At 59.9% G+C, this 15,469-nt stretch overlaps 3 protein-coding genes across 4 annotated transcripts; 1 reads left to right on the forward strand and 2 right to left on the reverse strand.

Moving 5' to 3' along the window:
- The first annotated feature begins 1,247 nt into the window (after window positions 1-1,247).
- Window positions 1,248-7,521, forward strand: TRIM28 (tripartite motif containing 28). Its single transcript, XM_028093384.2, has 17 exons — window positions 1,248-1,682; window positions 2,035-2,147; window positions 2,344-2,476; window positions 4,288-4,423; window positions 4,504-4,620; window positions 4,703-4,817; window positions 4,924-5,070; window positions 5,175-5,289; window positions 5,374-5,480; window positions 5,575-5,611; window positions 5,693-5,738; window positions 5,818-6,070; window positions 6,161-6,480; window positions 6,561-6,684; window positions 6,773-6,859; window positions 6,940-7,077; window positions 7,170-7,521. The coding sequence occupies exons 1-17, from the start codon at window positions 1,340-1,342 to the stop codon at window positions 7,344-7,346; spliced, it is 2,508 nt and encodes an 835-aa protein (XP_027949185.2). The 5' UTR covers window positions 1,248-1,339; the 3' UTR covers window positions 7,347-7,521.
- Window positions 7,522-8,253: 732 nt separating this feature from the next.
- CHMP2A (charged multivesicular body protein 2A) lies at window positions 8,254-11,152 on the reverse strand. 2 transcript variants are annotated; one of them, XM_028093361.2, is made up of 6 exons: window positions 11,023-11,152; window positions 10,011-10,202; window positions 8,948-9,127; window positions 8,744-8,874; window positions 8,592-8,653; window positions 8,254-8,475 (listed from the first exon to the last, which is right to left on the reverse strand). In XM_028093361.2, the coding sequence occupies exons 2-6, from the start codon at window positions 10,176-10,178 to the stop codon at window positions 8,348-8,350; spliced, it is 669 nt and encodes a 222-aa protein (XP_027949162.1). In that variant the 5' UTR covers window positions 10,179-10,202; window positions 11,023-11,152; the 3' UTR covers window positions 8,254-8,347. The 2 variants fall into 2 exon arrangements, with proteins under 2 accessions (XP_027949162.1, XP_027949161.1); XM_028093360.2 differs by having other exon boundaries at window positions 10,011-10,220.
- A 631-nt stretch (window positions 11,153-11,783) lies between these two features.
- UBE2M (ubiquitin conjugating enzyme E2 M) lies at window positions 11,784-15,131 on the reverse strand. Its single transcript, XM_028093366.2, has 6 exons — window positions 14,375-15,131; window positions 13,091-13,185; window positions 12,925-12,963; window positions 12,713-12,816; window positions 12,388-12,451; window positions 11,784-12,301 (listed from the first exon to the last, which is right to left on the reverse strand). Exons 1-6 carry the CDS (start codon window positions 14,481-14,483, stop codon window positions 12,161-12,163), a joined length of 552 nt encoding a protein of 183 aa, XP_027949167.1. The 5' UTR covers window positions 14,484-15,131; the 3' UTR covers window positions 11,784-12,160.
- Between the last annotated feature and the right edge of the window lie 338 nt (window positions 15,132-15,469).

A 15,469-nucleotide genomic window follows, 5' to 3' on the forward strand; every position in this document is an offset into this window, starting at 1 on the left:
ACCTCAAACAGGATCAAACAGGAGCTGTCCGCCTCCGCCGCAGGCCCTGCTTCCCAGCCCAGACCGGCCTTCTCTCCCCCCGCCCCCGCCTGGCCCCCGGGATTCTCGCCAGGCTCCGCTTCCCTCTCAGGATTCCCACAAAAAGGCCCTGTTTCTCCCAGACAGGATGCCCCCACCGCTCACGGGCCTCGTTCTCCCCAGACATTCTGCTTCCTCCCTCGGACAGGACTCCCGCGCCCAGATCCCACCTCCAAGCGAGGCCGGATTCCGCTCTTCACGGATCTTGCCTCCTCCCTCAGATAGGATAATCCCTACAGAGTCGGCTTTCTTTTCCGACGGGGCTCACGTCCCCCTCCCCGCCCCGCGCCCCGACCCAGCCCCCTTCCCTAGAACTGCCCCACTGTTGAGGTTCATTCCGTTCGCCCACCCGGAAAAGCATCCAAGTCAGCGCCGCGGCTGCCTAAAAGACGGGAAGGGGTCGTGTGTGGGGCAGCAGGACTCGCTGCTCGGGAGCCCCTTGGAATTTGTTTGCTTTAGGCAGGTTTCAGTGTCTGGTCAAACAATAAAACGGTTAAAACCCCACAGTCAGCCACTCGGCTCCGAAGGGGACGTCCTCCTGGGATGGGGACCCTGCGCCTCTCTCTCTGGACCCAGCATCTCTCCCCGGCGCTGGCACACGCCGCGCCCCGAGGCGTCTCCGGCCTTGGCCTAAGGGGCGGGGATTGAGGTGGTGGCCCGGCCTGCCAAACCGCCTGCGCAGTACGGCGGCCAGGGGCTGGGGCCGGAGGGGGAGCGCGAGCCAGGAAAGGTGCGCGCGCCCCGCCCGCGTACAATGTTGCGGCGGTGATGTCAACAGCCCCGCCCCTGCCGCACAGGCGGCGCCGAGGCGGTGTCGGCGGCGGTAGGAAGACCCGGTTCAGGCGCGTGCGTACTCGCGGCCTCGCCCGGGGCGCTCGGCCCGGGCCCCGCCCCCGGGCGCAAGACGCCCAGCGCGCTTGCGCGGCGGCGTCGGCGCCAGTTATTTCTGTCCCGCCCCCCGGCCGCGGCTCTTTCTGCGAGCGGGCGCGCGGGCGAGCGGTTGTTCGCGTGGCGCGTGGCGCGGTGTCTGGGCGGCCTTTGAAGAGGAAGCGCGGTCGTCGTCGGCGGGAGGCTAGCAGGCGGCGGCCGGCGGGGCTTCGACAGCGCCCCGCGCGCAGCGGGCGGTAGCCCAGGCGGCGCGTGGCGGCGCTCGGCCTCGCGGCGGCGGCGGCGGCCCAAGCCGTTGGCGGCGAGCGCGTTTGCGCCTGCGCGGCGGGCCCCGCGCCCCTCCTCCCCCCTGGGCGCCCCCGGCGGCGTGTGAATGGCGGCCTCGGCGGCGGCGGCCTCCGCGGCGGCGGCGGCGGCGGCGGCGGCCGCCTCGGGCAGCCCGGGCCCAGGCGAGGGCTCGGCTGGCGGCGAAAAGCGCGCCGCCGCCTCGTCGGCCGCGGCCGCGGCCTCGGCCTCGGCCTCGTCGCCCGCGGGGGGCGGCGGCGAGGCGCTGGAGCTGCTGGAGCACTGCGGTGTGTGCCGGGAGCGCCTGCGCCCCGAGAGGGAGCCTCGCTTGTTGCCCTGCCTGCACTCGGCTTGCAGTGCCTGCCTCGGGCCCCCGGCGCCCGCCGCCGCCAACAGCTCGGGGGATGGCGGCGCGGCGGGCGACGGCGCCGGTGAGTACGGTCGGGCCGGGCCGGCCCATCCCCCCACCCTGCAGGCTTTGATCCCGACTCGGCGTGGGTATTGGGGGCCCGTTCCCAGCATGGCGATGGTGGGGGGTCGCCTGAGCGAGAGGGATAGGCACCCGGATAGTGCGTGGCCGGATCGGGTATGGGCAGTGGGTTCTGGGCTGGGCGCTGAGATGGGGTGTCCGCTTCAAGCGCGATCAAAGAAGGGTTTGGGTTCCTGCTTCCTAATGAGAGGAGCTGGTCCTCTTCGGCATGGAGGTTGGGCTCAGTCGGGGGATGGGTTATAGCTTGGAGGTGAACTTGCAACAATCTTGTTTTTTTTGTTTGTTTTTGGCAGTGGTCGACTGTCCTGTGTGCAAGCAGCAATGCTTCTCCAAAGACATTGTGGAGAATTACTTTATGCGTGACAGCGGCAGCAAGGCTGCCACAGACTCGCAGGATGCAAATCAGGTACCTCCTGCCCCAGCAACCCCTAAGAGGCCTCGGGACACGGTAGTAGTTCCAAACTTTATTCTCACACTACAAGGCTCTGGGCAGACTTGTCACTAGGTAAAGGCTACACTTTGCGTTAGGTTGTGTTATTTGGGGTGCAGATGTGGACCTGTTTGGCGGTTTTGTCTCTTCTTACCCTGCCTTTGCCCATCAGTGCTGCACTAGCTGTGAGGATAATGCCCCTGCCACCAGCTACTGTGTGGAGTGCTCTGAGCCGCTGTGTGAGACGTGTGTGGAGGCACACCAGCGGGTGAAGTACACCAAGGACCACACCGTGCGCTCCACTGGTATGCAAGGCAGAGGGGAGAGCTTTGGCTGTTTTACGTTTGTCCTCAGTTGTTCATGATGCTAGTTACAAAGGATGGCTGGGTCCAGGGAGGCTTTTTTGGAGGGTACCACCTGAAGGGTCTGAGGGCAGAACTTAGAAATGGGGAGTCTGGGGCTCAGGTGTGTCGTCTCTGTGGATCCGAGTGGGAGGGAAAAGGCCATAGGGTGGGGGTGCACTGAGGGTTCAAGCAAGACACCCCCGCCCCCCCCACAAAGACATACACATAGGTGATAAGCCGCAGTAGTGGAGGGGTGGGCCTGGGTTCCCTGGCAACTTGGTTGAGGCTCTGTAGGAGAAAATGAGGCCTCTGGACCACTGTGTTGATAACTTGCAAGGGCCCTCAAGGCCATCCTGGAGAGTGAGTCTTAGAAGCGTTTTAATTTTGGGTTGTGCATGTTTTAAAGTTCAGCTCAGGTAGGTATTTGCAGACTTTTCTGTAAGTGCTGGTGGTGGTACAGAAAAGGGCTTGGGAGTTTTCAGAGTTTATTCTGGTTTTAGTTCCAGAACACTCTATGAGTGGCCTTTTGGTAGTTACACTGTTGCTTCTCAGTCCTAGAGGTTAGCATTGTCAGGAAGATAAGGATGGTGGTGGTAGCTGTGGGGGCATGAGGAATCAGGAACAAAGGGCAGGGATTTGTAGGAGGTCCTGGGTTCAGGCACAGGGCAGAGTGCAGGAGTGGGGCAATATGGGAGGACCCACGGTCTGGCTGATTTGTGTCTCAGTCATAGGTCTTGGGCTGGGATGGTGTAGCCAGGATGTAATTGGGATTGGGTAGGAAAGAGGAATAGATGATCTCAAGCAGCTTTGTAACGGTGACAGGTTGGGGGCGGGGTGGTGTATTGGTCTTTGGGCGGTGTTACTCTAAGTACCAGAAACCTCTTTTCAGAGAGAGGGGACCTGACTCCTTTATGAGGATTTTGGTCTGACATTTCACGTCTCCTATCCTAAGAAGGCTTTGCAAAGTCTGGGTCCCTTGTAGGCCTTTGGGTGGTAAGAACTCTGTGGATTTCTCTTACTCAAGAGAGGGGGAATCACCAAGGCACGGCTTCTGAGGAAGCTGCGCTTGAACAGTATCTCTAGCCCCTGATTTGCTTTCTCTCCGTGCCAGCGAGCAAACGTTTTTTGTGCTTGGATGCTACAATAGCCAGAGTTCCCTTCTCTGCTGTACAGAATCTGCTGCGAGTGGAGGAGGAATTGAGCCCAGTGGGGGTTTTCAAGGTGGAGGAGCTCTCCTGAGTGTCCACCTGGGGAAGGTTCTATTAGAACAGCAAGTGGGAGGTCTCTACCAAAGTCTTCAGACTTTGTTATCCAGGTCACAAGCTGATAGGAGGGGGTGGTTGTCTGGGTCAGGCTCCAGGCAGAGTATTTTGAAAGGAAGGATTTGGTCTTTTTTTTTTTTTTTTTTTTTTAAGATTTTATTTATTTATTTGACAGAGAGATAGAGCAGGAACATAAGCAGGGGGAGTGGGAGAGGGAGAAGCAGGCTTCCCGCGGAACAGGGAGCCCGATGCGGGGCTCAGTCCCAGGACCCTGGGATCATGACCTGAGCCGAAGGCAGACGCTTAACGACTGAGCCACCCAGGCGCCCCGAAGGATTTCGGCTTAAAGGTCTGTGCTTTTCCCTGGTCACTGCTGCAGGGCCCTTGAGTTTTCTCAGCAGACAGCCCAGGCTTGCAGGACAGGCGGGAAATGAAGCCTCAAGTTCTGTGTACTACTTGAGGTGGAGATAGCTGAGGATGAGTTTCAGACTCACGGTTTCTATTCCTCAGGGCCAGCCAAGTCAAGGGATGGTGAGCGTACGGTGTACTGCAACGTGCACAAGCATGAGCCCCTCGTGCTGTTCTGCGAGAGCTGTGACACCCTCACCTGCCGGGACTGCCAGCTCAACGCCCATAAGGACCACCAGTGAGTACTGAGGATGCTGGTGGGTGCTGCCTGTTCGTTCCCATGTTCAGCACCCAAGGCCCACTTTTGTCTGCTCTCAGATACCAGTTCCTGGAAGATGCAGTGAGGAACCAGCGCAAGCTCCTGGCCTCGCTGGTGAAGCGCCTCGGGGACAAGCATGCAACGCTGCAGAAGAACACCAAGGAGGTTCGCAGCTCGTAAGTGTGGAAGCCGGGGCCGTAGTTGGGGGCAGTCCTGGGGCAGCATGTTCCTGACCTGATTCACCCTGCCCCCCCCCAGGATCCGCCAGGTGTCTGATGTACAGAAGCGTGTGCAGGTGGATGTTAAGATGGCCATCTTGCAGATCATGAAGGAACTGAACAAGCGGGGCCGTGTGCTGGTCAACGATGCCCAGGTACACCCTCTTTGGGTGGGGAAGGGATTCTGGGTCCCATCTGCTGGCTCTTGATGCCATCCTTCGTGTCTGCTTTCCTTCGTTGCTTTCTCTGCTCTACCTGCAGAAGGTGACTGAAGGGCAGCAGGAGCGCCTGGAGCGGCAACACTGGACCATGACCAAGATCCAGAAGCACCAGGAACATATCCTGCGCTTTGCCTCATGGGCTCTGGAGAGTGACAACAACACGGCCCTGCTGCTCTCCAAGAAGCTGGTGTGTGCTGGTGGGCACCCAGGTGGTGGGTTCCAGGCAGGTGCTGCTCAGCACCCTGCAGCCTTGTTTGCTTTTTGTGTATTCATGTACTGCTCCATCTCCAGATCTACTTTCAGCTGCATCGGGCCCTCAAGATGATTGTGGACCCTGTGGAGCCACATGGCGAGATGAAGTTCCAGTGGGACCTCAATGCCTGGACCAAGAGTGCAGAGGCTTTTGGTGTGTCCTTTTCTTATCCTGCTGCATATTGCTACTGTTCCAGACACTGGGTCGTTTCATGCTGATTTCACTTCATTTTTGCAGGCAAGATCGTGGCAGAGCGTCCTGGCACCAACTCAACAGGCCCTACGTCCATGGCCCCTCCTCGGGCTCCAGGGCCCTTGAGCAAGCAGGGCTCTGGCAGCAGCCAGGTGAGCCGGGGGCGGGAGAACCCTGGTAGGGAGCCGGGGGGCACGGGGTCCTATGGGACACCTGCCCACTGAGGACCACCTACTTTGCCCACAGCCCATGGAGGTGCAGGAAGGCTATGGCTTTGGCTCAGGTGAGTGCCTTGTAGGTGGGAGAGCTTCAGTGCTCTAGGCTTATCCCTAACCTGTTGTTTTTTCTTGTATTTTCCGAGCAGACGATCCTTACTCGAGTGCAGAGCCCCATGTGTCAGGTGTGAAGCGGTGAGTTGGCTATCCTTTGGTGGAGCCAGGTGGGATTAGGGATAGGTGTGCTGACACCGTGCTGCCCCTGCACCCACAGGTCCCGCTCAGGTGAGGGCGAGGTGAGTGGCCTCATGCGCAAGGTGCCCCGGGTGAGCCTCGAGCGCTTGGACCTGGATCTCACAGCTGATAGTCAGCCACCAGTTTTCAAGGTCTTCCCAGGCAGCACTACTGAGGATTACAATCTCATCGTTATTGAGCGTGGTGCTGCAGCTGCTGCAGCTGGACAGCCTGGGACTGCTCCACCCGGGGCTCCTGGGGCCCCGCCTCTGCCTGGTATGGCCATAGTCAAGGTGAGCCTGCCTCAAGTGATTGTGAGTGGGAGACGAACACACAGGTCTGCACCCTGCTGAACACCTTATTACCTTGTTACCTTCTTGCAGGAAGAAGAGACAGAGGCTGCCATCGGAGCCCCGCCTGCTGCCACTGAGGGCCCTGAGACCAAGCCTGTGCTGATGGCCCTGGCGGAGGGCCCTGGTGCTGAGGGCCCGCGCCTGGCCTCACCCAGTGGCAGCACCAGTTCAGGTCTGGAGGTGGTGGCTCCAGAGGGCAGTTCAGCCCCAGCAGGTGGCCCGGGTGCCCTGGATGACAGTGCCACCATCTGCCGTGTCTGCCAGAAGCCAGGCGATCTGGTCATGTGCAACCAGTGCGAGTTCTGTTTCCACCTGGACTGCCACCTGCCTGCCCTGCAGGATGTGCCAGGGTGCGAGGCTTGTGTGGGGTCTGTGCAGGGTGGAGGGCTGGGCCAGGTTCTTTGCAGCTCCTCATTCTCCTTCCATCCAGGGAGGAGTGGAGTTGCTCTCTCTGCCATGTGCTACCCGATCTGAAAGAGGAAGATGGCAGCCTGAGCCTGGATGGTGGTGATAGCACCGGTGTGGTGGCCAAGCTCTCGCCAGCCAACCAGCAGGTGAGGGTGGGGGCTGACTTCCTTAGGAGTTTGCTCAGCAGCCCTACCCCTCCCTCTGTGGCTCTGATGTCCCCTGTTCTGTTCACAGAAGTGTGAGCGTGTTTTGCTGGCCCTGTTCTGTCATGAGCCCTGCCGGCCCCTGCACCAGCTGGCTACTGACTCCACTTTCTCCCTGGTGAGTCTTGGGACTTAAAGGGAGGGTACAGGGAGAGAGTGCCTGGCCTCACCTTTATAGCTTGTGGCTTTTGTCGACAGGATCAGCCTGGCGGCACCCTGGACCTAACCTTGATCCGTGCCCGTCTCCAGGAGAAGTTGTCACCCCCTTATAGTTCCCCTCAGGAGTTTGCCCAGGATGTGGGCCGCATGTTTAAGCAGTTCAACAAGCTGACAGAGGTGAGCTTGGGGAGATTGGGGTTGGGGGCAGGGCAAGGGGAGGTGGGAGGAGGGAGAGCTAGGACCCACGCACTGCCATCTGCCCGGCTTAGGACAAGGCAGACGTGCAGTCCATCATCGGCCTGCAGCGCTTCTTTGAGACTCGCATGAACGAGGCCTTTGGTGACACCAAGTTCTCAGCTGTGCTGGTGGAGCCCCCGCCGCTGAGCCTGCCTGGTGCTGGCCTGAGTGCCCAGGAGCTATCCAGTGGTCCTGGTGATGGCCCTTGAGTCTGTGGCCTCTCAGGCCAACCCGGCCTGACTCTGTCTCTGTCCTGTCAAATCCCCCCCCCACTCCCCCCCAACCTCCCCCTCTGGTGGCCTGGCTCCTACTTGGTGGCCCCATCCCCCAGTCCCTCACGATATGGTTTTTACTTATGTGGATTTAATAAAAACTTCACCAGTTCCTCAGGCCTTTGTTGGGGGGGCGGGGGCAGTGGTCCTGGGGCCTGGTCTCTGCAATTCCCTCACCATGCCCCGGTGGATGGAGTAGGTGTGGGGCACTCGTCTTCAGCCATTTTTGTGTCCAGGGAGTGGGGAAGAGCATCTCTCCTGGCCCTTGCAATGTAGAGAGTGCCTCAGGTGGATGGGAGGGTCACATGGTGCACATGCCAGCTGGAGGGTTTTGGGTGCCTCTGTAGATGGTAATGCCCAGGCTGCTCTGGGCAGGCAGTGCGTAGCCCCAGATACATGCTGCATGGTGGCTATTCTTCCTGAGTACTTCCTGGACTTGGGTGTAACCATTTCTCATAATGAGATGGCACCACAGTGAGCTGGGTGGGCTGAGGATCCCTGGCAGATGAGCCCAGACTTCAGGGTATCCGGGAAGCCCATGGTCTTGGAGGTGATAGGCACTAGAGGCCAAGGCACTGAGCCAAGGCACTAGAGGCTTTGGGAAGGGTGCTGAAGCAGAGCACACAGATGATCTTAAGCTCCCAAACCCTGAACGTCCTGTAGAGACAACTTGTCAACTCCTGCCACAAACTGGGAAGCAATCCAGCCTGCCTTATTCTACACCTCAATGAATCTGGCACTTGGTCTTCTGCCGTGCCTGTCAGTTGCCCTTTTATCAAGCCCTGTATGTGACCTGTGCCAAGGGACCCCAGCCTGGCCCACATCAGGCCAGTCAACACAGGCCTAGGAACCAGTGTCCAATCTTTTATTACAGAAGAAGTACAGTGAAACTGCTGGGCATCCACTGCCCACCTCCCACCCAGAGTGGTATAGGGCAATCAGTCCCTCCGCAGATTCTTGAGCCGCTCCTCCAGGTCTGCGTCGGCATCTACTAGGGCTGAAGCTGCTGCCTCTGCTTTCTTCCCACTGGCAGCCACACTGAGGGAGCCTCCGGTGGAGGGGAGGTCTAGAGAGAGGGGGAGTTAGGAGAGCTCCTGCAGAAAGGAATAATGCTGGGAGCAGGGGGGTCAGGTTGTGTCTGGACTGTTGGGTGGGACGGGGCCCAGAATTTGGTGCACTCACTTGACAGCTCGTCTGTCAGGCTCAATCCCAGCTCATCCAGGACCTGGGACACAACAGCGTCACTTGGGAAGAGAGAAGACCTTTGTGAGGGCCAGGCATGTGCGAGGACCAGGCATCCATCCCCATCCTCCCCACACCTGGTGTCCCCTAACCTTTCTTCTTCATCTTCCTCATCACCCATGGCATCATCAATGGCATCGTTCATCATCTCCTCCTTCATGTCCATGATCTCGGCCTGCCGCTCAAATTCCATCATGATCTTCTGGATCTGAGGCAACTTCAGCTGGAAGTGGGGTGTGGGGAGGGTTAGTTGGGGGTTAGTTGTGGGGGAGGGTGGGGAAACAGGAGAGGCGCACCTGTCTGTTCATGGTGCCCATGGCTTTGGTGACCCCTTTCATAGCTTGCGCCATTGAGTTGTTAGACTTCAGTGTCTGGATCTTCAGGGACACAGCCTGGATGTTGGCCCGCATCAACACAAATTTGCGCACATAACGCCGAGTGCGCACCAGGTCTTTTGCCATGATACGCACAGCATCCTGAGGAGTGGACAAACGGGGAGTGGGCCAAGGGAAGATGCTCCCACTGCACCATTCTAGCTGATGCTTTCAGAGATTTACATGTGGTCACTGCCCCCTCCCTCCTCCCAACCTCATCCTCATGCGCCTTGGGTCACCACTCCACCGGTTCCTTTGTACACTTAACCTCTCTCACCCACGGACTCTGGAAGGAAGGCTGGGCTCACTCTTATCTAGGGACCCTCTTCCTTCCATATCTAAAGTCACACTCCCTTGACTTACAGTACCTATTCCTGAATTTCTGTCTTAGCTGAAGAGTTTCTTTCCCTCCACCTCACAAAGGCTCACACCTCAAGCACTTTATCCCAAATATAAATCTATCCATAGCTCAGCTTTCGACTTCCCCAAACGTCTTCCTTGCCTTGCCTATCCTGGGAAACAGAACCTCTTCAACTGAGCTGCTCAAGTTGCTCAGGTTCAAACTTGTCACCTGTCACAGGCTCTGCTCCCTGCTGGTTCAGGCTGTCTCCATTTCTTTTACTGGCCTTCTTGCATTAAACCCTTTGACTCAGCTCCCACTGTAGCCCATGATTTCAACTGGTCTGGGCTACTGTCTACTCTGAGCTCACCTATCACTCCCTCATGGAACATTTGCTGCCTCATCTGTTTGACGTGTTGGTTGCGTGGATCTTCACAGGCTCATCCTCTTCATTACTCAAGGTTTGTGGCTCTGATATCACCTGGGAGGCAGCCTTTCTGGATACCCAAAATAGGGAAGCCCCGCTCACCCTTAATTTCTCTCAGAGCACCTGTTGGTGTCCTGTCACGCTCCACCGTTCTAGCAGTGCCTGACCAAACCACAGCACCTAACCCTGTGTCCCAGCCTGTGCCCAACTGAGCTCACCATCTGGCCCTGCTTGGCCATCTTCTTGATGTCTGCGATGATTTTCTTCTCCTGGGTCTCTAGCTTCTGTCGCTCACGGTCCAACTCTCGCATGGCACGGTTCAGGGCTCGCTGGTTCTGCCTCAGCAACTCCTCTGGTGTCTTCCGGCGCCCAAACAACAAATCCATGGTAGCAGGAGCCCACCAGTGGACCTGTGACAAGTGTGAAGCCTAGGTGCAAAGTGGTGTGGGCCCCAGAGAAAGGGCAAGAAGCAGAGGCAGGGTCACAATGTGTATGGGGGGGGTAGTTGGGGGGGCTTGCAAAATGCAGAGGGGTAAGCAGGGAGAAGAAGCATTAATGGAAGGCCAAAACCTAGCCTGGAACACTGAAGGAGCCCCATGGGTACAAGTGGGGTCAGCAAGATCTGAAAGTCATCCACAACATACCCACCCCAGCCCTTCATCATAGTGCCCCAAAGGAGGTTCAAGGCTTCAGCCCCTCTCCAGACCATAGTGAGGCCCTGGAGTCTGATGCACTGAGAAGGGAAATGGTGGGCATGTGGACCCTGAGCGCCAAGGACAGGGCAACTGTGGGGGCCTGAATGCCAAGAACAAAGTGAGTATAGGAGTTCTGAAGCTGACAACCTACGAATTAGCATTCGGATTGGCGGGGGACGGGGGGGGCGGTGCTGAACGGGGAGGGAACCTGGGTGCGAATAACATGGTTGTGGGGAGTTGGGGTACCCGGCACACTAAGGAAATGATGGATGCTGGGGAGCTCTGAGGATCTGGAAGAAACGGGTCCTTGGGGGCCCCTGTACACCCGGAACGTGATGATGGGCGATGGGGCGCCTTGTTCATCCAGGACAACCTGGGGGGCGTTGGGCGGCCCGCACACCGAGAGCAAGGTGGCTCGCTGATGGGGCTAGGGTCCCGTGGACGGGCGAGGCAGCCGACACCCCGGCGAACAGACCCTCGTACGCCGTCGCCCACGCACCCACCCGGGACCCGCGGCCCAGCAGGGGCCACTCACCGGAGCTGGGACGGGAATCGGCTTCCGCTTCCGGGTTACGCTCCTCTCGGCTCCCAGGCGCACCCACCAACGATAGCCCCTCGGTTCTTTCTGCCGTCGCCGCCGTTTCCGGAAGAAATGATCTGACGTCACACGCCCCACCGGCACCCGGAACGATGGGCGGGGACAAGAGCGCGCGTGCGCAAGCAGGCCGACATCCAGGCGCATGCGCACAAGCTTCCGTCTCTCCGGGGCCTGCCTGTGGGTGTTCCATAGGTTCCAGACGAGCCAGGCCTGGAATCCCAGCCCCCTGTTGGGTTGGTGCATCTTCGGGCGCCTTGGGCCCGGCCACCCCAGAGGTCCCGGATCCCACCACCGCACCCACTAGAAGGCCCAGCTCATCCGACGGACCCCGACGTTTCCCTAATGTTTCTGGATCTGAGGCACCTGGTAGCACCAGGGAGGGTTCTTGATGGGTCCAGTCATGGCAGGAGGGGGCACAGCTGGAGATGGCACGGACTTTCCTCTACACTGGCTTACCAAGCAGGAAGCGAGTGGTTACTGGTCCTGCCCCTTGATGGTCGCATATTGGGATTCATCCCACCCAGCCTGAGGCTTGGGGTGTTGTCCCCCTATTACCCCCCAGGGCACTGGGTAGCTTCCTGAGGGGTGCCCCAGTGCCACCTGTAACCGGTTACACAGCTCCCGCCACTCCTGCTGCAAGAGCTCTGGTGGACATCACCTGCCCCTCCCACCCCCACAGAAGGAAGAGGCGGAGGCCATGCAGTAACATTCCCCTTTAATAGCCTGGTGGGACCTCCAGTGGTGGAGGGGTGGGGTGCCCGAGCCCCAGCCACCCAGTCCCCTTGGCCACCCACCCCAGAGCCCAGGGTGGGGGGCTGGACAGCACCCAGCTGGGGGCTAGACAAGCCAATTCATTTCCCATTGCTGAGCGGGTCGGGGGAGGCAGCGCCGACCTTAATCACGTGGTGGTTAAAAAAAAAATAATAACTAGGAGCCAGTGGCAGGGAGGGGAGGCAAGGCCAGGGCATGGGATTCCCCCACCCGCCACCCCATGCCCCCCACCTGTGGCCCCCAATAAATATTTGCAGGGGACGCCGGGGCTGGTGGCCCTGGCAGGGGTGGGTGTGCGCCAACCCTATTTCAGGCAGCGCTCGAAGTAGGTGGAGCCGATATAGCCACCCCGCATGGAGCGCTGCACATTCTGCTCAAACAGCCGCCGGTTGTTCTGCAGGACCTCGGCGGCCTCCTTGTTCAGTGGGTCTTCGGGGTTGGGCTCCTGTGGCCGGTATGGGTAGGGGTCAACAGGCCCTAAGAGCAGAGAGGGCCAACCTTCCCCAGCCTCACCCACCCACCCCTACTCACCAAGAAGAGATACTGCAGGCCATAAATTATGGAGTTTATCGTAAGGACTGGCTTCCAGTCCTCTCTGCGGACAGAGAATCAGGGTCAGGGGCTGGTGAGTGGATGGCCAACAAAGAGCCTGCTGGGACTGAACAGCTCAGGCCCAGGGCACAGGACAGTGCAGATGTGAGAGGCTAGGGGGAGGGCACACAACGGGACAGGCCAAGGAGAAAGCTAAGGTCAAGGCTTGAGGAAGAAAATGTGGAGATGAAGAGATAGAAAACCGCAGACCACAAGAGGGAGGGAAGGGACAGAGGCCTGTGCGGTCTAAAGTCAGGGCCCTCACCTGAGGATGTTGAGGCAGACGTTGCCCTCGAGGTCAATGTTGGGGTGATAGACCATCGTCTCACACTTCACCTTGGGGGGGTCATGTGGGTAACCCTGGCCCACCTGGCTCCAAGGAGAGAGAGTAGATAGACAGGCGCCTTAGCAGTGCCTGGCTGGGGCGGGCCTCAGCTGATGCCTCTATCCCTCTATCCCTGCCCACCCGGGACTCACCTTAAAACTGAACACAAACTTCCCACTCTTGTAGAAGCCCTGCGAGGGGAAAGGAAAAAAGTCTTAGGACACCATCCTGCAGGGCCTGGCAGGTAAACCAGGTCTCCCAACTCAAGGTATTCCCCCCCAGCCCCATACCTGGGAGTCCAACTGAGTGAGCCCTTACCTCATCAGGACAGATAACCAGCTTGAAGTTGAGGAGATCGTCTGGATCTGAGAAGCTGATGTCACACGTCTTGGGCAGGTTCAGCTCGTTTATGTCTGGGTTTGCAAAGCAGAGAAGGGGAACAAAGAGTGGGCAAGAGAGAGAGGAGGGCACTCAGAGCAGGTGCAAGTGCCAGCAGAGCACCCACGGCCTCCACCTGCACCCTCAGGGCTCTGTCCTGGCTGTGCCCCACAGCCCTAACCCTCTCCCTGCTCCTTCTGCTTCCCAGTGTCCAGGCACGCTCTGCTAGATCCACAGCACGCCTCAAACACGCATTTTCAACTCTGGCTACGCTCCATCTCCTGGCCCAGGTAAGGCCCAACTCTTGTGAATCCACAGCCTCAAGTCTCAGCACCCAACAGCTGGGTGCCCCCAACCCAGCTCCCAAATTCCCCCACCCCTGTGTGGCCCCCAAGAGCCTCCCACTACCCCAAACACCAGGATCTCCAGCCAAGAACTCCCTTTTCTAGTGGACACTGCTGCTACCCCCCGTCCACCCAAACTCAAGGACCCTGCCCCCCATCATCCCCTCACCAATCCCGTCTCCACCGTCCCTCCTCTTCTCTGCTTGTCACCCTAAATTCAGGGACCCACCCGGCCCTCAGACATGTGAGTTCCCATTCCTGTACCCCTCTCAGCAGCCTCTGAGATTCCCAGCACCTCCAGGATGATAGTCTAAATTCAACCCTACTCCCATCTCCAACCCCTGGCACACACTGTTCTTCCTTCCTCCACGTGTCACCCCAAACCCCAAATCGCCATGTGACCCCCGACCCACAAATCGCAGTGCCCCAAACTTACTTCACTCCATCTCACTTTCAGATTCCCAGCGACCCCAAGATACTTCACTAAATCCTCTCCGACTCCTATCCCCAACCCTTGGCCCACCACCTACCCAATCTCCTCTGCCTATCACTCACGTTCCAGTCTGACCCCCAGGCTCAGTGGAGTCTCCAGCTTCCTACTCGCCCTCCATTGCCTGACTCTCTGATTCTCGGTCCCTGATGCAAGACGCCTGGCTTTCCGGGTACCCTAAGTGCCCCATACTCGGCCCCCCATCTTTGACCCCCCCGGTGACTGCATTTCTCCTGATCCCCCATCACACCAACACCCAGGCCCTAACCTCCGACCCCACATCTCTGACATCTCTGACCCCCGCTGACTGCATTATCCCACTCCTGACTCTTACATCACCCCACCCCAAGCGCTGACCTCCGACCCCCACCCCATCCTCCGACCCCCTACCCTTCTGGATCCGCAGCTGCGCAGCCGACGCCTTCTTGCTGCTGCCCTTGGTGCCGCCCGCCGACTCCTCCTCCTTCTTCTGCTGCTTCAGCGAGAACAGCTTGATCATCCTGCCGCCGCCGCCGCTGCCGCCGCTGCGGGGCCCGGGACCCCGGCCACCCGGCCCCCTGCCGCCGCCCGCGCCGCCTCCGCCACTCGAACCCGCCTTCGCGGCCTCCTCCGCTGCTGCTGCCGCCCGCCCGGCCTGCCGTGCCGCTCCGCGCCCACCGCGCGGCCCGCGTCGGCTCCCGTAGTCCGGCTCCGGCCTGGCCCGGCGCCTCGGGCTCGCTCGGCGGCGCTCGGGCCGACTCGGCTCTTCTCGGGTCCGCTCGGCCCCGCCCCCACCCGGCCGCTCCCTCCTCCCCCTCGCCCGCTTAGGTCCCCTCAGGCTCAGCTGCGGCCGCGCCGCCTGTCTGTTCACTCGCTCCCACCGCGAGGGGGTGCGGCTCGAGGGGAAGGAGGAGGCGGCGGCCGCGGTGGCGGCTGCCGTGTACTAGAAGAGGCTCGGCTTCCGCGGCAGCAGCGGCTTCGGCGCGGAGGTCCGCAACGGCCTCGGGCGCCCCACCGCTTCGGATATTTCCGCCGCTTGCCCACTTCGGCTCTTCTCGCCCGGTCTGCGCTGTGCGCTTGCGCAGCCGCCGCTGCTGCTGCTGCTGCTGTCGCCGCCGCCGCCGCCCAGCGTTGCTCAGCGATAGGTCTTGATTATTCGGACTTTTTCGGCTGGGCTCGGGTATTTCCGTTCGTGCAGGCAGTCCCGCAGTCATTTCCGGGGACGCTCACGGGTCCAGGCGTGGGCGGTGCCGCCGCCATCTTTAAGTAGGGCAGGTGCAGGTCACTTCGCTGGAGGTTCACTTGTGCAGACCGCGGCGGGGGTGGGTCTCACGAGGTCCTCGCCCCTGGAGGTCACAGAGGCGGGGTGACCACGGCGGGCCAGAGCCCGGGCGAGGCCATAGGCTTTGCCCAAAGAGTGCGGGGTCGAGCGCCCTCGGTGCCCCATCGCAAACGCAACCCGCTCGCGGAGATTCTGGCCGAGGTAAACTAGCAAATAAAAGGTGT

Source organism: Eumetopias jubatus, unplaced genomic scaffold, assembly GCF_037043125.1.
Source record: "Eumetopias jubatus isolate StellerSeaLion01/CBP00866 unplaced genomic scaffold, mEumJub1_p1.0 scaffold_10, whole genome shotgun sequence".
Taxonomy (NCBI): domain Eukaryota; kingdom Metazoa; phylum Chordata; class Mammalia; order Carnivora; family Otariidae; genus Eumetopias; species Eumetopias jubatus.